Raw genomic sequence first — 23784 nt, 5'->3', positions numbered from 1 at the left:
GGCGACTAAAAGGGAAGGGAGCGGGGGGCTGGAAATCCTCCCCTCTCGTTTTTTTTTTTTTTTTTTTTTTTTTTTTTTTTTTTTTTTCCAAAAGATGGAACAGAGAAGGGGGCCAGGTGAGGGTATTCCCTCAAAGGCCCAGTCCTCTGTTCTTAACGCTACCTCGCTATCGCGGGAAATGGCGAATAGTATGAAAAAAAAAAAAAAAAAAAAAAAAAAATATATATTATATTATATATATATGTGGCATGAGAAGAGTGGGAGGTGGGTTGATTAGAAAGGGTAGTGAGTGGTGGGATGAAGAAGTAAGATTATTAGTGAAAGAGAAGAGAGAGGCATTTGGACGATTTTTGCAGGGAAAAAATGCAATTGAGTGGGAGATGTATAAAAGAAAGAGACAGGAGGTCAAGAGAAAGGTGCAAGAGGTGAAAAAGAGGGCAAATGAGAGTTGGGGTGAGAGAGTATCATTAAATTTTAGGGAGAATAAAAAGATGTTCTGGAAGGAGGTAAATAAAGTGCGTAAGACAAGGGAGCAAATGGGAACTTCAGTGAAGGGCGCAAATGGGGAGGTGATAACAAGTAGTGGTGATGTGAGAAGGAGATGGAGTGAGTATTTTGAAGGTTTGTTGAATGTGTTTGATGATAGAGTGGCAGATATAGGGTGTTTTGGTCGAGGTGGTGTGCAAAGTGAGAGGGTTAGGGAAAATGATTTGGTAAACAGAGAAGAGGTAGTAAAAGCTTTGCGGAAGATGAAAGCCGGCAAGGCAGCAGGTTTGGATGGTATTGCAGTGGAATTTATTAAAAAAGGGGGTGACTGTATTATTGACTGGTTGGTAAGGTTATTTAATGTATGTATGACTCATGGTGAGGTGCCTGAGGATTAGCGGAATGCGTGCATAGTGCCATTGTACAAAGGCAAAGGGGATAAGAGTGAGTGCTCAAATTACAGAGGTATAAGTTTGTTGAGTATTCCTGGTAAATTATATGGGAGGGTATTGATTGAGAGGGTGAAGGCATGTACAGAGCATCAGATTGGGGAAGAGCAGTTTGGTTTCAGAAGTGGTAGAGGATGTGTGGATCAGGTGTTTGCTTTGAAGAATGTATGTGAGAAATACTTAGAAAAGCAAATGGATTTGTATGTAGCATTTATGGATCTGGAGAAGGCATATGATAGAGTTGATAGAGATGCTCTGTGGAAGGTATTAAGAATATATGGTGTGGGAGGCAAGTTGTTAGAAGCAGTGAAAAGTTTTTATCGAGGATGTAAGGCATGTGTACGTGTAGGAAGAGAGGAAAGTGATTGGTTCTCAGTGAATGTAGGTTTGCGGCAGGGGTGTGTGATGTCTCCATGGTTGTTTAATTTGTTTATGGATGGGGTTGTTAGGGAGGTGGTTGAGAGAGCAGAAGAGGGTGTTTTGAAATGGTTTGGTCACATGGAGAGAATGAGTGAGGAAAGATTGACCAAGAGGATATATGTGTCGGAGGTGGAGGGAACGAGGAGAAGAGGGAGACCAAATTGGAGGTGGAAAGATGGAGTGAAAAAGATTTTGTGTGATCGGGGCCTGAACATGCAGGAGGGTGAAAGGAGGGCAAAGAATAGAGTGAATTGGAGCGATGTGGTATACCGGGGTTGACGTGCTGTCAGTGGATTAAATCAAGGCATGTGTATGGGGGTGGGTTGGGCCATTTCTTTCGTCTGTTTCCTTGCGCTACCTCGCAAACGCGGGAGACAGCGACAAAGTATAAAAAAAAAAGAAAAAAAAAAAATATATATATATATATATATATATATATATATATATATATATATATATATATATAAATATATATATATTTATTTATTTTTATTATTTTTTATTTTGCTTTGTCGCTGTCTCCCGCGTTTGCGAGGTAGCGCAAGGAAACAGACGAAAGAAATGGCCCAACCCACCCCCATACACAGTGTATACACACACACACATCCACACACACAAATATACATACCTATACATCTCAATGTACACATATATATACATACACAGACACATACATATATACCCATGCACACAATTCACACTGTCTGCCCCCATTCACTCCCATCGCCACCTCGCCACACATGGAATACCATCCCCCTCCCCCCTCATGTGTGCGAGGTAGCACTAGATAAAGACAACAAAGGCCCCATTCGTTCACACTCAGTCTCTAGCTGCCACGCAATAATGCCCGAAACCACAGCTCCCTTTCCACATCCAGGCCCCACACAACTTTCCATGGTTTACCCCAGACGCTTGACATGCCCTGATTGAATCCACCGACAGCACGTCAACCCCGGTATACCACATCGATACAATTCACTCTATTTCTTGCACGGCTTTCACCCTCCTGCATGTCCAGGCCCCGATCACTCAAAATCTTTTTCACTCCGTCTTTCCAGCTCCAATTTGGTCTCCCACTTCTCCTCGTTCCCTCCACCTCTGACACATATAGCCTCTTTGTCAATCTTTCCTCACTCATTCTCTCCATGTGACCAAACCATTTCAAAACACCCTCTTCTGCTCTCTCAACCACACTGCTTTTATTACCACACATCTCTCTTACCCTTTCATTACTTACTCGATCAAAGCACCTCACACCACATATTGTCCTCAAACATCTCATTTCCAGCACATCCACCCTCCTCTGCACAACTCTATTTAAACCCACGCCTTGCAGCCATATAACATTGTTGGAACCACTAAACTTTCAAACATACCCATTTTGGCTTTCCGATATAATGTTCTCGACTTCCACACATTCTTCAATGCTCCCAGAATTTTCGCCCTCTCCCCCACTCTATGATTCACTTCCACTTCCATGGTTCCATCCGCTGCCAAATCCATTCCCAGATATCTAAAACACTTCACTTCCTCCAGTTTTTCTCCATTCAAACTTATCTCCCAGTTGACTTGTCCCTCAACCCTACTGTACCTAATAACCTTGCTCTTATTCACATTTACTCTCAACTTTCTTCTTTCACACACTTTACCAAACTCAGTCACCAGCTTCTGTAGTTTCTCACCCAAATCACCCACCAGCGCTGTATCATCAGCGAACAACAACTGACTCACTTCCCAAGCTCTCTCATCCACAACAGACTGCATACTTGCCCCTCTTTCCAAAACTCTTGCATTGACCTCCTTAACAACCCCATCCATAAACAAATGAAACAACCATGGAGACATTACACACCCTTGCCGCAAACCAACATTCACTTAGAACCATTCACTTTCCTCTCTTCCTACACATACACATGCCTTACATCCTTGATAAAAACTTTAAACTGCTTCTAACATTTTGCCTCCCACACCATATATTCTTAATACCTTCCACAGAGCATCTCTATCAACTCTATCATATGCCTTCTCCAGATCCATAAATGCTACATACAAATCCATTTGCTTTTCTAAGTATTTCTCACATACATTCTTCAAAGCAAACACCTGATCCACACATCCTCTACCACTTGTGAAACCACACTGCTCTTCTCCAATCTGATGCTCTGTACATGCCTTCACCCTCTTAGTCAATACCCTCCCATATAATTTCCCAGGAATACTCAACAAACTTATACCTTTGTAATTTAAGCACTCACTTTTATCCCCTTTGCCTTTATACAATGGCACTATGCAAGCATTCCGCCAGTCCTCAGGCCCCTCACCATGAGTTATACATACATTAAATAACTTTACCAACCAGTCAACAATACAGTCACCCCCTTTTTTAATAAATTCCACAGCAAAACATATATATATATACATATATATATATATGCAATACATATATATTTGTATTTATTTATTATACTTAATCACCGTCTCCTGCATTAGCAAGGTAGTGCAAGGAAACAGAAAAAAGAATGGCCCAACCCACCCACATACGCATGTCTATACATAAATGCCTACACATGCTCATATACATACCTATACATTTTAACGTATACATACATATACATACACAGATATATACAGGTACACCAGTGAATTTCTGGCAACTGATGGTTCAGCACCTACTTTAGTCTGGACAAAATTACGTTAGGGGACTTATTACCGTGACCACTAGACTAGTTTCCTAGGCGGCCACAGATGGCATTGTGTGTAGGGTGTGCTCATTTACTTTCTTTACACTGCACTTGTTGGTGGTGATACTGCAATTCTGAGATTTTTAGCTTATTTTGCCTATATTTAACCCTAGCTGTGGCTTGTAAGACATATGAGAGTGTCAGTTGTGGTGTCAAACATAAACATCAGTCCATATCGTTCCAAGAAAAAGTAGAACTGTTGAAAAAATGGACCATAGTGTTTCAGTGTGAAAGCTGAGGGACATTGACAGTATTGGTTCATCAACTTTTTATGATATAAAGAAGCAAAGGGAGAAAATATTGAAATTCTATGCAGACAGCGATTTCAAGAAGCTAATGACGATTAGGAAAACTATGAAAGATGGTAAGAGTACTGAGCATGATCGAGTGATGATGGTTTCGACAGCATCAGAGTGATGGAGTGGACTTGTCAGGTAGTATGATAATGGACCAGGCTAAGTTCTACCATAAAGAACTTAAATTACAACATGAGCATGACTATAGTGAAGTATGGCTTCAAAGATTCAAGAAGCGTCGTGGAATTTCCATGAATAGTGTGCGGAGAAAAGTGGTCTGTAAGACACATCACAAAGGAACTGCCAAGTATGTGGACGAATGTGCGAAACTTCTACCTGATGAGCACCTCAGTCCTGAGCAGGTGTATAGGTACCTGTATTTCATTCATTTATTTGATTTACATTTAATATTTGTTTAATTCAAATTTCTAGCAGTCTGTGGTATGCGTTCGACACATGGGAGATATATAATTAGGGGGTTAAAGGTGTGTAGATGAATTATTATTTTGTGACCTCATGGTTAATCCAGCAAGGCTTTGGAACCAAGAGTGCCAGAAAATCAGTGGTGAACCTGTATATATGTACGTATGTACATATTCATTCTTGCTGCCTTCTCCCATTCCCATTGCCACCCCACCACACATGAAATAGCATACTTATGCATTTCAACGTATACTTACATATACATACACAGACATTTACATATATACACTTGCACATACCCTTACTTGCTGCCTTCATCCATTTCTGCCACCACCATGCAACACATGAAATGGCACCCCTGTCCCCTGACACGCGCGGAAGGTAGTGCTAGGAAAAGACTACAAGGCCAAATGTGTTCACACTCTCTCTCTAGCTGTCATGTGTAATGCACCAAAACCACAGGTCCCTTTCCACATCAAAGGGGCACTAGGTTAAGAGAAAGGTGCAAGAGGGGAAAAAGAGGACAAATGAGAGTTGGGATGAGAGAGTATCATTAAATTTTGGGGAGAATAAAAAGACGTTTTAGAAGGAGGTAAATAACGTGTGTAAGACAAGAGAACAAATGGGAACATCGGTGAAGGGGGCTAATGGGGAGGTAATAGCAAGTTGTGGTGAAATGAGGAGATGGAGTGAGTATTTTGAAGGTTTGTTGAATGTGCGTGATGATAGAGAGTGGCAGATATAGGGTGTTTTGGTTGAGGTGTTGTGCGAAGTGAGAGGGTCAGGGAAAATGGTTCGGTAAAGAGAAAAGAGGTAGTGAATGCTTTGCGGAAGATGAAAGCTGGCAAGGTGGCGAGCTTGGATGGTATTGCTGTGGAATATCTAAAAAAGGGGTGAATGTGTTGTTGACTAGTTGGTAAGGATATTCAAAGTATGTATGGTTCATGGTGAGGTGCCTGAGGATTGGTGGAATGCATGCATAGTGCCATTTTACAAAGGCAAAGGGGATAAAGGTGAGTGTTCAAATTACAGTGGTATAAGTTTGTTGAGTATTCCTGGGAAATTCTTTCCTCTTTAAATTATACTTTGTAGCCATCTCCTGTGTTAGTGAGGTAGTGCAAGGAAACAGACTAAAGAATGGCCCAACCCACCCACATACACGTCCACTCACGCACATATGCATACCTAAACATTTTAATGTACAAAATTCATACTTGCTGCCTATATTCATTCCCGTCGCCATCCTGCCACACATGAAATGACAACCCCCTCCCCCCGCACGCACACGAGGTAGCACTAAGAAAAGACAACAAAGGCCAAATTCGTTCACCTTCATCCTCTAGCTGTCATGTAATAATGAACCGAAACCACAGCTCCCTTTCCACATCCAGGCCCCACAGAACTTTCCATGGTTTACCGCAGACACTTCACACGCCCTGGTTCAATCCACTGACAGCATGTCGACCCCAGTACACCACATTGTTCCAGTTCACTCTATTCCTTGCACGCCTTTCACCCTCCTGTATATTCAGGCCTCAATCACTCAAAATCTTTTTCATTCCATCCTTCCATCTCCAGTTTGGTCTCCCACCTCTCCTCATTCCCTCTACCTCTGACACATATATCCTCTTTATCAATCTTTCCCCACTTGTGCTCTCCATTTGACCAAACCATTTCAACACACCCTCCTCTGCTCTCTCAACCACACTCTTTTTATTACCACACATCTCTGTCACCCTTTCATTACTAACTCAATCAAACCACCTCACACCACATATTGTCCTCAAACATCTCATTTCCAACACATCCAACCTCCTCCACACGACCTATCTACAGCCCATACCTCACAACCATATATCATTGTTGGAACCACTATTCCTTCAAACATACCCATTTTTGCTCACCAAGATAACATTCTCGCCACACACAGTGCCCCTTCCTCTACCCAGTGACTCACATCCTCTTCCATAGTTACATCCGCTGCTAAATCAACTCTCAGATATCTAAAACACTTTACTTCCTCCAGTTTTTCTCCATTCAACCTACCTCCCAATTAACTTGTCCCTCAACCCTACTAAATGTAATAACCTTGCTCTTATTCACGTTTACTCCCAACTTTCTTTTTTCAGCCTCCAGCGCTATATCATCAACGAACAACAACTGACTCACTTCCCAAGCACTCTCATCGACAACCAACGGGACACTTGCCCCTCTCTCCAAAACTCTTGCATTCACCTCCCTAACAGTCCAATCCATAAACAAATTAAACAACCTTGGATACATCACGCACCCCTGCCACAAACCGACATTCACTGGGAACCAATCACATTCCTCTCTTCATACTCATACACATACCGTACATTCTTGATAAGAACTTCTCACTACTTTTAGCAACTTACCTCCCACCCCAAATACTCTTAATACCTTCCATGGAGCATCTCTATCAACTCTATCATATGCCTTCTCCAGATCCATAAATGCTACATACAAATCCATTTGTTTTTCTAAGTATTTCTCACATACATTCTTCAAAGCAAACACGTGATCCTTATATCCTCTACCACTTGTGAAACCACACTGTTCTTCCCCAATCTGATGCTCTGTACATGCCTTCACCCTCTCAATCAATACACTCCCATGTAAATTTGAATGGAGAAGAACTGGAGGAAGTGAAGAGTTTCTTATATCTGGGAGTGGATTTGGCAGTGGATTGAACCATGAAAGTGGAAGTGAGTCATAGGGTGGGGGAGGGGGCGAAAGTTCTGAGAGTGTTGAGAAATGTGTGGAAAGTGAGAACTTTATCTTGGAAAGCAAAATGGGTGTTTGAAGGAATAGTGGTTCCAACAATGTTATATGGTTGCGAGACATGTGCTATAGATAGGGTTGTGCGGAGGAGGGTGGATGTGTTGGAAATGAGATGTTTGAGGACAATATGTGGTGTAAGGTGGTCTGATCGAGTAAGTAATGAAAGGGTAAGAGAAAAGTGTGGTAACAAAAAGAGTGTGGTTGAGAGAGCAGAAGAGGGTGTACTGAAATGGTTTGGTCACATGGAAGGAATGAGTGAGGAAAGATTGACAAAGAGGATATATGTGTCAGAGGTAGAGAGAGTGAGGAGAAGTGGGAGACCAAATTGTAGGTGGAAAGATGGAGTGAAAAAGATTTTGAGCAATTGGGGCCTGAACATGCAGGAAGGTGAAAAGCGTGCAAAGGAATAGAGTGAACTGGAACAGTGTGGTATAACGAGGTTGACATACCGTCAATGGATTGAACCAGGGCATGTGAAATGTCTGGGATAAACCATGGAAAGTTGTGTGGGGCCTGGATGTGGAAAGGGAGCTGTGGTTTCGGTTCATTATTACATGACAGCTAGAGGATGAGTGTGAACGAATTTGGCCTTTGTTGTCTTTTCTTAGTGCTACCTCGTGTGCGTGCGGGGGGAGGGGGTTGTCATTTCATGTGTGGCAGGATGGCGATGGGAATGAATATAGGCAGCAAGTATGAATTTTGTACATTAAAATGCTTAGGTATGCATATGTGCGTAAGTGGACATGTATGTGGGTGGGTTGGGCCATTCTTTTGTCTGTTTCCTTGCACTACCTCACTAACACAGGAGATGGCGACAAAGTATAATTTAAAGAGGAAAGAATTTCCCAGGAATACTCAACAAACTTATACCACTGTAATTTGAACACTCACCTTTATCCTCTTTGCCTTTGTACAATGGCACTATGCATGCATTCCACCAATCCTCAGGCACCTCACCATGAACCATACATACTTTGAATATCCTTACCAACTAGTCAACAACACATTCACCCCCTTTTTTAGATATTCCACAGCAATACCATCCAAGCTCGCCACCTTGCCAGCTTTCATCTTCCGCAAAGCATTCACTACCTCTTTTCTCTTTACCGAACCATTTCCCCTGACCCTCTCACTTCGCACAACACCTCAACCAAAACACCCTATATCTGCCACTCTCAATCACACGCACATTCAACAAACCTTCAAAATACTCACTCCATCTCCTCATTTCACCACAACTTGCTATTACCTCCCCATTAGCCCCCTTCACCAATGTTCCCATTTGTTCTCTTGTCTTACACACGTTATTTACCTCCTTCCAAAACGTCTTTTTATTCTCCCCAAAATTTAATGATACTCTCTCATCCCAACTCTCATTTGTCCTCTTTTTCCCCTCTTTCACCTTTCTCTTAACCTAGTGCCCCTTTCTTTTATACATCTCCCAGTCATTCGCACTACTTCCCTGAAGAATCATCTGTACGCCTCTCTCTTCTCTTTCTCTAACAATCTTACTTCTTCATCCTACCACTCGTTACCCTTTCTATTCTTGGGAAGGAGACTTGTGTGAGGAGGTACCATGAGAGACTGAGTACAGAATGGAAAAAGGTGAGAACGAAGGACATAAGGGGAGTGGGGGAGGAATGAGATGTATTTAGGGAAGCAGTGATGGCTTGCACAAAAGATGCTTGTGGCATGAGAATTGTGGAAGGTGGGCAGATTAGAAAGGGTAGTGAGTGATGGGATGAAGAAGTAAGATCGTTAGTGAAAGAGAAGAGAGAGGCATTTGGACGATTTTTGCCGGGAAATAATGCAAATGACTGGGAGATGTATAAAAGAAAGAGGCAGGAGGTCAAGAGAAAGGTGCAAGAGGTGAAAAAGAGGGCAACTGAGAGTTGGGGTGAGAGAGTATTATTAAATTTTAGGGAGGATAAAAAGATGTTTTGGAAGGAGGTAAATAAAGTGTGTAAGACAAGGGAATCAATGGGAATTTCAGTGAAGGGGGCTAATGGGGAGGTGATAACAAGTAGTGGTGATGTGAGAAGGAGATGGAGTGAGTATTTTGAAGGTTTGTTGAATGTGTTTGATAATAGAGTGGCAGATATAGTGTGTTTTGGTCGAGGTGGTGTGCAAAGTGAGAGGGTTAGGGAGAATGATTTGGTAAACAGAGAAGAGGTAGTAAAAGCTTTGCGGAAGATGAAAGCCGTCAAGGCAGCAGGATTATATGGTTTTGCAGTGGAATTTATTGAAAAAGGGGGTGACTGTATTGTTGACTAGTTGGTAAGGTTATTTAATGTATGTATGACTCATGGTGAAGTGCCTGAGGATTGGCAGAATGCTTGCATAGTGCCATTGTACAAAGGCAAAGAGGATAAAAGTGAGTGCTCAAATTACAGAGGTATAAGTTTGTTGAGTATTCCTGGGAAATTATATGGGAGGGTATTGACTGAGAGGGTGGAGGCATGTACAGAGCATCAGATTGGGGAAGAGCAGTGTGGTTTCACAAGTGGTAGAGGATGTGTGGATCAGGTGTTTGCTTTTAAGAATGTATGTGAGAAATACTTAGAAAAGCAAATGGATTTGTATGTAGCATTTATGGATCTGGAGAAGGCATATGATAGAGTTGATAGAGATGCTCTGTGGAAGGTATTAAGAATATATGGTGTGGGAGGCAAGTTGTTAGAAGCAATGAAAAGTTTTTATCGAGGATGTAAGGCATGTGTACGTGTCGGAAGAGAGGAAAGTGATTGGTTCTCAGTGAATGTAGGTTTGTGGCAGGGGTGTGTGATGTCTCCATGGTTGTTTAATTTGTTTATGGATGGGGTTGTTAGGGAGGTGAATGCAAGAGTTTTGGAAAGAGGGGCAAGTATGCAGTCTGTTAGGGATGAGAGAGCTTGGGAAGTGAGTCAGTTATTGTTCGCTGATGATACAGCACTGGTGGCTGATTTGTGTGTGAAACTGCAGAAGCTGGTGACTGAGTTTGGTAAAGTGCATGAAAAAAGAAAATACAACAAAGGCCACATTTGTTCACACTCAGTCTCTAGCTGTCATGTATAATGCACCAAAACCACAGTTCCCTTTCCACATCCAGGCCCCACAAAACTTTCCATGGTTTACCCCAGACGCTTCACATGCCCTGGTTCAATTCATTGACAGCACATCGATCCCAGTATACCATATCATTCCAATTCACTCTATTCCTTCCACGCCTTTCACACACTTTACCAAACTCAGTCACCAGCTTCTACAGTTTCTCACCCAAATCAGCCACCAGCGCTGTATCATCAGCATACAACAACTGACTCACTTCCCAAGCCCTCTCATCCACAGCAGACTGCTTTCTTTCCCCTTTCTCCAATACTCTTCCATTTACCTCCCTAACAACCCCATCCATAAACCAATTAAACAACTATGGAGACATCATGCACCCCTGCCACAAAGTGACTTTCACTGAGAACCAATCACTTTCCTCTCTTCTTACGCATACACATGCCTTACATCCACGAAAAAACTTTTCACTGCTTCTAGCAACTTGCCTTTCACACCATATACTCTTAATACCTTCCACAGAGCATCTCTATCAAATCTATCATATGCCTTCTCCAGATCCATAAATGCTACATACAAATCCATCTGTTTTTCTAAGTATTTCTCACATACATTCTTCAAAGCAAACACATGCTCCACACATCCTCTACCACTTCTGAAACCACACTGCTCTTCCCCAGTCAGATGCTCTGTACATGCCTTCACCTTCTCACTCAATATCCTCCCATATAATTTTCCAGGAATACTCAACAAACTTATACCTCTGTAATTTGAACACTCACCTTTATCCCCTTTGCCTTTGTACTATGGCACTTTGTATGCATTCTGCCAATCCTCAGGCACTTCATTATGAGCCATACATACATTGAATATCCTCACCAACCAGTCAGCAACACAGTCACCCCCATTTTTAATATTTCACAGCAGTACCATCCAAACAACGCGCCGTGCCGGCTTTCATCTTCTGCATAGCTTTCACTACCTCTTCTCTGTTTAGCAATTCCTTCTCCCTGACCCTCTCACTTAGCACACCACCTCAACCCAAACACCATATATCTGCCACTCTTATCATCACACACATTCATCATACCTTGAAAATACTCACTCCATCTCCTTCTCACTTCACCACTACCTGTTATTACCTCATCATTTGCCCCCCTCACTGATGTTCCCATTTGTTCTATTGTCTTGCACTCTTTATTTACCTCCTTCCAAAACATCTTTTTATTCTCCCTAAAATTCAATGATACTCTCTCACCCCAACTCTCATTTGCCCTCTTTTTTCACCTCTTGCACCTATCTCTTGACCTCCTGCTTGTTTCTTTTATACCCAGTCATTTGAACTATTTCCCTGCAAAACTCATCCAAATGCCTCTCTCTTCTCTTTCACTAATAATCTTACTTTTTCATCCCACCACTCACTACCCTTTGTAATCTGCCCACCTTCCATGCTTCTCATGCCACAAGCATCTTTTGCACAAGCCATCACTGCTTCCCTAAATACATCCCATTCCTACCCCACTTCCCTTACATCCTTTGCTCTCACCTTTTTCCATTCTACACTCAGTCTCTCCTGGTACTTCCTCACACAAGTCTCCTTCCCAAGCTCACTTACTCTCACTACTCTCTTCACCCCAATATTCTCTCTTCTTTTCCGAAAACCTGTACAAATTTTCACCTTCGCCTCCACAAGATAATGATCAGACATTCCTCCACTTGCACCCCTCAGCACATTAACATCCAAAAGTCTCTCTTTCATGTGCCTATCAATTAACACGTAATCCAATAACACTCTCTGGCCATCTCTCCAACTGACATACGTATACTTATGTATATCTCTCTTTTTAAACCAGGTATTCCCAATCACCAGTCCTTTTTCAGCACACAAATCTACAAGCTCCTCACCATTTCCATTTACAACACTGAACACCCCATGTACACCAATTATCCCATCAACTGCCACATTACTTACGTTTGCGTTCAAATCACCCATCACTATAACCTGGTCTCATGCATCAAAATTGTTAACACACTCACTCAGCTGCTCCCAAAACACTTCCCTCTCATGATCTTTCTTCTCATGCCCAGGTGCATAGGCACCAATAATCACCTATCTCTCTCCATCCACTTTCAGTTTTTCTCAAATCAATCTAGAGTTTACTTTCTTACACTCTATCACATACTCCCACCACTCCCATTTCAGGAGTAGTGCTACTCCTTCCTTTGCTCTTTTCCTCTCACCAATCCCTGACTTTACTCCCAAAACATTCCCAAACCACTCTTCCCCTTTACCATTGAGCTTCACCTCACTCAGAGCCAAAACATCCAGGTTCCTTTTCTCAAACATACTACCTATCTCTCCTTTTTTCTCATCTTGGTCACATCCACACACATTTTGACACCCCAGTCTGAGCCTTTGAGGAGGATAATCACTCCCACATGACTCTTTCTTCTGTTTCCCCTTTTAGAAAGTTAAAATACAATAAAGGGAGGGTTTTTGGCCCCCTGCTTCCGTCCCCTTTAGTCACCTTCTATGACACACAGGGAATACACGGGAAGTATTCCCTCCCCCTATCCCCAGGGATAAAAAAAATAATGAAAATATCATATTCTTGCAATGTATGTACTGTAAAGATAAATCATAACTGTTTAATTGTGAGCATTTTAGTTTAACTGTATAGATATGTGGATGTTAGTTTTATCTGCTTTTGGCAGATGAACTACGTCGTAAAGCTTGGCCATGCCTCATGATGATTGAGCACATGGAGGTGAGCCCCAAACCTCCTTTGGATATCGTCAAGGTCCATAAAGACTATCAGCAGGTGGTGCTGGATGTGAAAAGATCACTGAAGCGTTTTCCTCCTGGTATAGATGATGACTACAGAGTTGTTTTGATGGACCAGCTGACAGTACTTATTATTAGAGTATTGATGAAGCACCCTGATCTCCATTACTATCAGGCAAGGCAAATGAAGTTTTGGACAGTGAAAACTGTTATTGTAAATGTGTGGAGATGTATAGTTACTAAAGTTTTGAATAATTTTGAAAATACATCCTTCTTATGAATTTAGGAAATAGTATTTATGAAGAAAAGATATTTAAATATTTTATACTTAAAGTATCTCAATACTTTATAGATACTCCACTAAAAGGATATTAAAAGTCATTTTGTTAACCATTTGATGAATAAGATAACTATGGAATATATGCAAGTTCTTTCAATACATTATTTGTATTCAGGCCTTCAGCATCTGTCAGTATATCATTTGTTGAATAACACCGTTACTTAAACTGGAATATCATCCATAGGGATTCCATGATGTAGCAATTACATTCCTTCTTGTGATGGGCGAAGATGTGGGTTTTGAGCTTGTGGAGAAACTGTCTATAACTCACCTGAGCGAGTTCATGCGACCTACCATGGAGAAGACCACCTACTATCTCACTTATATCTATCCCATCCTTCACAGAGCCAACCCAGAGCTCTACCAGTTTCTTGTAAAGTAAGTTTATTTCAGTTGTAAGAAAGAGTCTTTTTATGAATGTCATGGCAAGATTGGCTTTCAGACAGTGCCTGTCCAGTTGAATTGCACCTCTCAAGGACAGTTGTGCCATTCCACTGTCATGAGAAATTTACTGTTTTGATGAATAAACCAGATATTTTTTTAACTAAGTTGATAATTTTGCTCTATTTTAATGTTTTGTTTGGAGTACAGCATCCATAGCAATACACTCTGATCTTAATTATGCTTGGTTATTTGTGTTTTAGAATATCTTAAAAAGTTCATTTGACATTTCATTCATGTTTCTGTAGGAGTTAAGAGTAACATATTTGGATCAGGCTATCAGATTTCTCCAATTTTCATTTTTCGGATAGTTATGTTGTCTTATATAGATTAAAGCTGTAGAAAACTGTGAGTTGTTGCAGGTTTATGAGGCAACACCTGAAAAATTGTACCAGAAGCTACCCAGGCCAAAAGAAGGCAGTCACCATGATGGAATCTGATGCATCTTTCTTTTATTGACATAGGTCCACAGTTACTTCCTCCTACAAATGTAGAGACATGATATGTATGACTTAATGAGTGTTCCAGTCTAGAAGCCCAGATAAAGAGCTTCATTGTTTATACGATCGTAACATAATGCTTCTTTTATTGATTATTCATTTTTTTCCATACTATGATATTAATGATTGATAATTTAAAAATGATAACATAAAAGTATTTTTTAGCAGCACAGCATTGATATATGTATCTTGTTGGAAATCATATCAACTGAATGCTTATTTAATAGAACACTTCAAAGGACTTGGTGCTTATTTTCAGTAAAGTTTAACAGGATTCCAGTAAGTTCTTAGAAGTGGGGAAATCGGTGAAGGAGAAGGAAAATGTTAAATGAAATACAGGCATCTCCATTTAATGGCAGCTCTTTGTCCAAAATTTTGCACTTTTGACAGTTGAAAATTAGGGAGCAAACTTGTAAGGGGATCCTCACAGAATAAGAGGGTTATATTCCTGAAGATCATTTATTCTGTCAGAATGCTGTGTTATGAGAAATTGAAACCCATGTTTTAAAAGGTTTTACATTCCTGATCAAAAATTTCATGTCAAATTTACATGTATGGATTATACCCAAACCATAGATTACCATCAGTAGCAATTCTCCCCTACATCTCCCATTGTATACTCAGTAAGATAATTTTTCTAGTTTATTCACTCATCTCAACCATCTTTTCCATTGCTCAAGTGCATTGTCACAAATCTTTTGTTTAGGAATCCTATTTTATCTCTTTAACAGTGAGTAGGTTTAACAACTTATTTTAGGTTTTTCTTTTTAAAATTATGAAGTGATGTGACTGTACAGAATGAGGGAATGACATTGCCATTGGCTGATGCATCTATGTTTTCTGATTTCCTTCTTGTTTTCTTCCAGCTTTTCTAGGTCATCTTAACTATGCTCATTGATGATGATATTATTTATTATACATTGTTGCTGTCTCCCGCATTTGCGAAGTAGCACAAGGAAACAGACAAAAGAATGGCCCAACCAACCCACATACACATGTATATACATACATGTCCACACATGCACATATACATACTTATACATCTCAACGTATACATATATATACACACACAGACATATACATATGTACACATATACATAATTCATACTGTCTGACCTTATTCATTCCTGTCGCCACTTCATCACACATGAAAAGACAACCCCCCTCCCCCCGCATGTGCGCCTGTTAGCGCTAGGAAAAGACAATAAAGGCCTCATTCGTTCACACTCAGTCTCTAGCTGTCATGTATAATGCACTGAAACCACAGCCCCCATTCCACATCCAGGCCCCACAAAACTTTCCATGGTGTACCCCAGACGCTTCATATGCCCTGGTTCAATCCATTGACAACACGTCGACCCCAGTATACCACATCGTTCCAATTCACTCTATTCCTTGCATGCCTTTCACCCTCCTGCATGTTCAAGCCCCAATCAATCAAAATCTTTTTCACTCCATCTTTCCACCTCCAATTTGGTCTCCCACTTCTCCTCGTTCCCTCCACCTCTGATGCATATATCCTCTTTGTCAATCTTTCCTCACTCATTCTCTCCATGTGACCAAACCATTTCAAAACACCCTCTTCTGCTTTCTCAGCCACACTTTGTATTACCACACATCTCTCTTACCCTTTCATTGATTACTTGATCAAACCACCTCACACCACATATTGTCCTCAAACATCTCATTTCCAGGACATCCACCCTCCTCCACACAACTCTATCTATAGCCCACGCCTCGCAACCACATAATATTGTTGGAACCACTATTCCTTCAAACATACCCATTTTTGCTTTCCAAGATAATGTTCTTGACCCATGCATTTTTCAACGCTCCCAGAATGTTCGCCCCCTCCACCACCCTATGATTCACTTTTGCTTCCATGGTTCCATCTGCTGCCAAATCCTTTCCCAGATATCTAAAACACTTCGCTTCCTCCAGTTTTTCTCCATTCAAACTTACCTCCCAATTGACTTGTCCCTCAACCCTACTATACCTAATAACCTTCCTCGTATTCACATTTGCTCTCAGCTTTCTTCTTTCACACATTTTACCAAACTCAGTCACCAGCTTCAGTTTCTCACCCGAATCAGCCGCCAGCGCTGTATCATCAGCGAACAACAACTGACTCACTTCCCAAGCCTCTCTCATCCACAGCAGACTGCTTTCTTGTCCCCTCTTCTCCAAAACTCTTCCATTCACCTCCCTAACAACCCCATCCATAAACCAATTAAACAACCATGGAGACATCATGCACCCCTGCCAGCAAAGCGACTGTTCACTGAGAACCAATCACTTTCCTCTCTTCTTACGCATACACATGCCTTACATCCTCGATAAAAACTTTTCACTGCTTCTAGCAACTTGCCTTCCACACCATATACTCTTAATACCTTCCACAGAGCATCTCTATCAAATCTATCATATGCCTTCTCCAGATCCATAAATGCTACATACAAATCCATCTGCTTTTCTAAGTATTTCTCACATACATTCTTCAAAGCAAACACATGATCCACACATCCTCTACCACTTCTGAAACCACACTGCTCTTCCCCAGTCAGATGCTCTGTACATGCCTTCACCCTTCTCACTCAATACCTCCCATATAATTTTCCAGGAATACTCAACAAACTTATACCTCTGTAATTTGAACACTCACTTTTATCCCCTTTGCCTTTGTACTATGGCACTTTGTATGCATTCTGCCAATCCTCAGGCACTTCATTATGAGCCATACATACATTGAATATCCTCACCAACCAGTCAGCAACACAGTCACCCCCATTTTTAATATTTCACAGCAGTACCATCCAAACAACGCGCCGTGCCGGCTTTCATCTTCTGCATAGCTTTCACTACCTCTTCTCTGTTTAGCAGTTCCTTCTCCCTGACCCTCTCACTTAGCACACCACCTCAACCCAAACACCATATATCTGCCACTCTTATCATCACACACATTCATCATACCTTGAAAATACTCACTCCATCTCCTTCTCACTTCACCACTACCTGTTATTACCTCCTCCTTTGCCCCCCCTCACTGATGTTCCCATTTGTTCTATTGTCTTGCACTCTTTATTTACCTCCTTCCAAAACATCTTTTTATTCTCCCTAAAATTCAATGATACTCTCTCACCCCAACTCTCATTTGCCCTCTTTTTTCACCTCTTGCACCTTTCTCTTGACCTCCTGCCTTGTTTCTTTTATACTCCCAGTCATTTGCATCTATTTCCCTGCAAAACTCATCCAAATGCCTCTCTCTTCTCTTTCACTAATAATCTTACTTTTTCATCCCACCACTCTGCTACCCTTTGTAATCTGCCCACCTTCCATGCTTCTCATGCCACAAGCATCTTTTACGCAAGCCATCACTGCTTCCCTAAATACATCCCATTCCTACCCCACTTCCCTTACATCCTTTGCTCTCACCTTTTTCCATTCTACACTCAGTCTCTCCTGGTACTTCCTCACACAAGTCTCCTTCCCAAGCTCACTTACTCTCACTACTCTCTTCACCCCAATATTCTCTCTTCTTTTCCGAAAACCTGTACAAATTTTCACCTTCGCCTCCACAAGATAATGATCAGACATTCCTCCACTTGCACCCCTCAGCACATTAACATCCAAAAGTCTCTCTTTCATGCGCCTATCAATTAACACGTAATCCAATAACACTCTCTGGCCATCTCTCCAACTGACATACGTATACTTATGTATATCTCTCTTTTTAAAGCAGATATTCCCAATCACCAGTCCTTTTTCAGCACACAAATCTACAAGCTCCTCACCATTTCCATTTACAACACTGAACACCCCATGTACACCAATTATTCCATCAACTGCCACATTACTTACGTTTGCGTTCAAATCACCCATCACTATAACCCGGTCTCATGCATCAAAATTGTTAACACACTCACTCAGCTGCTCCCAAAACACTTCCCTCTCATGATCTTTCTTCTCATGCCCAGGTGCATAGGCACCAATAATCACCTATCTCTCTCCATCCACTTTCAGTTTTTCTCAAATCAATCTAGAGTTTACTTTCTTACACTCTATCACATACTCCCACCACTCCCATTTCAGGAGTAGTGCTACTCCTTCCTTTGCTCTTTTCCTCTCACCAATCCCTGACTTTACTCCCAAAACATTCCCAAACCACTCTTCCCCTTTACCATTGAGCTTCACCTCACTCAGAGCCAAAACATCCAGGTTCCTTTTCTCAAACATACTACCTATCTCTCCTTTTTTCTCATCTTAGTCACATCCACACACATTTTGACACCCCAGTCTGAGCCTTTGAGGAGGATAATCACTCCCACATGACTCTCTCTTCTGTTTCCCCTTTTAGAAAGTTAAAATACAATAAAAAGAGGGTTTTTGGCCCCCTGCTTCCGTCCCCTTTAGTCACCTTCTATGACACACAGGGAATACACGGGAAGTATTCCCTCCCCCTATCCCCAGGGATAAAAAAAATAATGAAAATATCATATTCTTGCTATGTATGTACTGTAAAGATAAATCATAACTGTTTAATTGTGAGCATTTTAGTTTAACTGTATAGATATGTGGATGTTAGTTTTATCTGCTTTTGGCAGATGAACTACGTCGTAAAGCTTGGCCATGCCTCATGATGATTGAGCACATGGAGGTGAGCCCCAAACCTCCTTTGGATATCGTCAAGGTCCATAAAGACTATCAGCAGGTGGTGCTGGATGTGAAAAGATCACTGAAGCGTTTTCCTCCTGGTATAGATGATGACTACAGAGTTGTTTTGATGGACCAGCTGACAGTACTTATTATTAGAGTACTGATGAAGCACCCTGATCTCCATTACTATCAGGCAAGGCAAATGAAGTTTTGGACAGTGAAAACTGTTATTGTAAATGTGTGGAGATGTATAGTTACTAAAGTTTTGAATAATTTTGAAAATACATCCTTCTTATGAATTTAGGAAATAGTATTTATGAAGAAAAGATATTTAAATATTTTATACTTAAAGTATCTCAATACTTTATAGATACTCCACTAAAAGGATATTAAAAGTCATTTTGTTAACCATTTGATGAATAAGATAACTATGGAATATATGCAAGTTCTTTCAATACATTATTTGTATTCAGGCCTTCAGCATCTGTCAGTATATCATTTGTTGAATAACACCGTTACTTAAACTGGAATATCATCCATAGGGATTCCATGATGTAGCAATTACATTCCTTCTTGTGATGGGCGAAGATGTGGGTTTTGAGCTTGTGGAGAAACTGTCTATAACTCACCTGAGCGAGTTCATGCGACCTACCATGGAGAAGACCACCTACTATCTCACTTATATCTATCCCATCCTTCACAGAGCCAACCCAGAGCTCTACCAGTTTCTTGTAAAGTAAGTTTATTTCAGTTGTAAGAAAGAGTCTTTTTAGGAATGTCATGGCAAGATTGGCTTTCAGACAGTGCCTGTCCAGTTGAATTGCACCTCTCAAGGACAGTTGTGCCATTCCACTGTCATGAGAAATTTACTGTTTTGATGAATAAACCAGATATTTTTTTAACTAAGTTGATAATTTTGCTCTATTTTAATGTTTTGTTTGGAGTACAGCATCCATAGCAATACACTCTGATCTTAATTATGCTTGGTTATTTGTGTTTTAGAATATCTTAAAAAGTTCATTTGACATTTCATTCATGTTTCTGTAGGAGTTAAGAGTAACATATTTGGATCAGGCTATCAGATTTCTCCAATTTTCATTTTTCAGATAGTTATGTTGTCTTATATAGATTAAAGCTGTAGAAAACTGTGAGTTGTTGCAGGTTTATGAGGCAACACCTGAAAAATTGTACCAGAAGCTACCCAGGCCAAAAGAAGGCAGTCACAATGATGGAATCTGATGCATCTTTCTTTTATTGACATAGGTCCACAGTTACTTCCTCCTACAAATGTAGAGACATGATATGTATGACTTAATGAGTGTTCCAGTCTAGAAGCCCAGATAAAGAGCTTCATTGTTTATACGATCGTAACATAATGCTTCTTTTATTGATTATTCATTTTTTTCCATACTATGATATTAATGATTGATAATTTAAAAATGATAACATAAAAGTATTTTTTAGCAGCACAGCATTGATGTATGTATCTTGTTGGAAATCATATCAACTGAATGCTTATTTAATAGAACACTTCAAAGGACTTGGTGCTTATTTTCAGTAAAGTTTAACAGGATTCCAGTAAGTTCTTAGAAGTGGGGAAATCGGTGAAGGAGAAGGAAAATGTTAAATGAAATACAGGCATCTCCATTTAATGGCAGCTCTTTGTCCAAAATTTTGCACTTTTGACAGTTGAAAATTAGGGAGCAAACTTGTAAGGGGATCCTCACAGAATAAGAGGGTTATATTCCTGAAGATCATTTATTCTGTCAGAATGCTGTGTTATGAGAAATTGAAACCCATGTTTTAAAAGGTTTTACATTCCTGATCAAAAATTTCATGTCAAATTTACATGTATGGATTATACCCAAACCATAGATTACCATCAGTAGCAATTCTCCCCTACATCTCCCATTGTATACTCAGTAAGATAATTTTTCTAGTTTATTCACTCATCTCAACCATCTTTTCCATTGCTCAAGTGCATTGTCACAAATCTTTTGTTTAGGAATCCTATTTTATCTCTTTAACAGTGAGTAGGTTTAACAACTTATTTTAGGTTTTTCTTTTTAAAATTATGAAGTGATGTGACTGTACAGAATGAGGGAATGACATTGCCATTAGCTGATGCATCTGTGTCTTCTGATTTCCTTCTTGTTTTCTTCCAGCTTTTCTAGGTCATCTTAACTATGCTCATTGATGATGATATTATTTATTATACATTGTTACTGTCTCCCGCATTTGCGAAGTAGCACAAGGAAACAGACAAAAGAATGGCCCAACCAACCCACATACACATGTATATACATACATGTCCACACATGCACATATACATACTTATACATCTCAACGTATACATATATATACACACACAGACATATACATATGTACACATATACATAATTCATACTGTCTGACCTTATTCATTCCTGTCGCCACTTCATCACACATGAAAAGACAACCCCCCTCCCCCCGCATGTGCGCCTGTTAGCGCTAGGAAAAGACAATAAAGGCCACATCCATTCACACTCAGTCTCTAGCTGTCATGTATAATGCACTGAAACCACAGCCCCCATTCCACATCCAGGCCCCACAAAACTTTCCATGGTGTACCCCAGACGCTTCATATGCCCTGGTTCAGTCCATTGACAACACGTCGACCCCAGTATACCACATCGATCCAATTCACTCTATTCCTTGCATTCCTTTCACCCTCCTGCATGTTGAAGCCCCAATCAATCAAAATCTTTTTCACTCCATCTTTCCACCTCCAATTTGGTCTCCCACTTCTCCTCGTTCCCTCCACCTCTGATGCATATATCCTCTTTGTCAATCTTTCCTCACTCATTCTCTCCATGTGACCAAACCATTTCAAAACACCCTCTTCTGCTTTCTCAGCCACACTTTGTATTACCACACATCTCTCTTACCCTTTCATTGATTACTTGATCAAACCACCTCACACCACATATTGTCCTCAAACATCTCATTTCCAGGACATCCACCCTCCTCCACACAACTCTATCTATAGCCCACGCCTCGCAACCACATAATATTGTTGGAACCACTATTCCTTCAAACATACCCATTTTTGCTTTCCAAGATAATGTTCTTGACCCACGCATTTTTCAACGCTCCCAGAACGTTCGCCCCCTCCACCACCCTATGATTCACTTCTGCTTCCATGGTTCCATCTGCTGCCAAATCCTTTCCCAGATATCTAAAACACTTCGCTTCCTCCAGTTTTTCTCCATTCAAACTTACCTCCCAATTGACTTGTCCCTCAACCCTACTATACCTAATAACCTTCCTCGTATTCACATTTGCTCTCAGCTTTCTTCTTTCACACATTTTACCAAACTCAGTCACCAGCTTCAGTTTCTCACCCGAATCAGCCGCCAGCGCTGTATCATCAGCGAACAACAACTGACTCACTTCCCAAGCTCTCTCATCCACAACAGACTGCATAGTTGTCCCTCTTTCCAAAACTCTTGAATTCACCTCCCTAACAACCCCATCCATAAACAGATTAAACAACCATGGAGACATCACGCACCAATGCTGCAAACCAATGTTCACTGAGAACCAATCACTTTCCTCTCTTCCTACTCATACATATGCCTTACATCCTCGATAAAAACTTTTCACTGCTTCTAACAACTTGCCTCCCACACCATTTATTCTTAATACCTTCCACAGAGCATCTCTATCAACTCTATCATATGCCTTCTCCAGATCCATAAATGCTACATACAAATCCATTTGCTTTTCTAAGTATTTCTCACATACATTCTTCAAAGCAAACACCTGATCCACACATCCTCTACCACTTTTGAAACCACACTGCTCTTCCCCAATCTGATGCTCTGTACATGCCTTCACCCTCTCAGTCAATACCTTCCCATATAATTTCCTAGGAATACTCAACCTCTGTAATTTGAGCACTCACTTTTATCCCCTTTGTCTTTGTACAATGGCACTATGCAAGCATTCCACCAATCCTCAGGCACCTCACCATGAGTCATACATACATTTAATAACCTTACCCACCAATTAACAATACAGTCACCCCCTTTTTTAATAAATTCCACTGCAGTACCATTCAAACCTGCTGCCTTGAAAGCTTTCTTCTTCCGCAAAGCTTTTACTACCTCTTCTCTGTTTACCGAATCATTCTCCCTAACCCTCTCACTTTGCACACCACCTCGACCAAAACACCCTATATCTGCCACTCTATCATCAAACACATTCAACAAACCTTCAAAATACTCACTCCTCCTTCTCACATCACCACTACTTGGTATCACCTCCCCATTAGCCCCCTTCACTGATGTTCCCATTTGTTCCCTTGTCTTACACACTTTATGTACCTCCTTCCAAAACTTCTTTTTATTCTCCCTGAA

The 23784-nt window shown here is 40.8% G+C and overlaps 1 protein-coding gene across 1 annotated transcript in view; it reads left to right on the top strand.

Annotated features, from left to right (window-relative positions):
• The window catches only part of LOC139750289 (TBC1 domain family member 20), a 64576-nt gene that overhangs the window by 20679 nt on the left and 20113 nt on the right, over positions 1-23784 (top strand). The window contains exons 4-5 of the mRNA XM_071664896.1: positions 13381-13625; positions 13975-14168. Coding sequence (XP_071520997.1) covers positions 13381-13625; positions 13975-14168 — 439 coding nt within the window. The remainder of the gene's footprint in view (positions 1-13380; positions 13626-13974; positions 14169-23784) is intronic.

This window comes from Panulirus ornatus, chromosome 9 (genome assembly GCF_036320965.1).
Source record: "Panulirus ornatus isolate Po-2019 chromosome 9, ASM3632096v1, whole genome shotgun sequence".
Classification (NCBI taxonomy): Eukaryota; Metazoa; Arthropoda; class Malacostraca; order Decapoda; family Palinuridae; genus Panulirus; species Panulirus ornatus.
The sequence above is the reverse complement of the archived record's forward strand: the minus strand, read 5'-3'. Positions and strand labels throughout refer to the sequence as shown.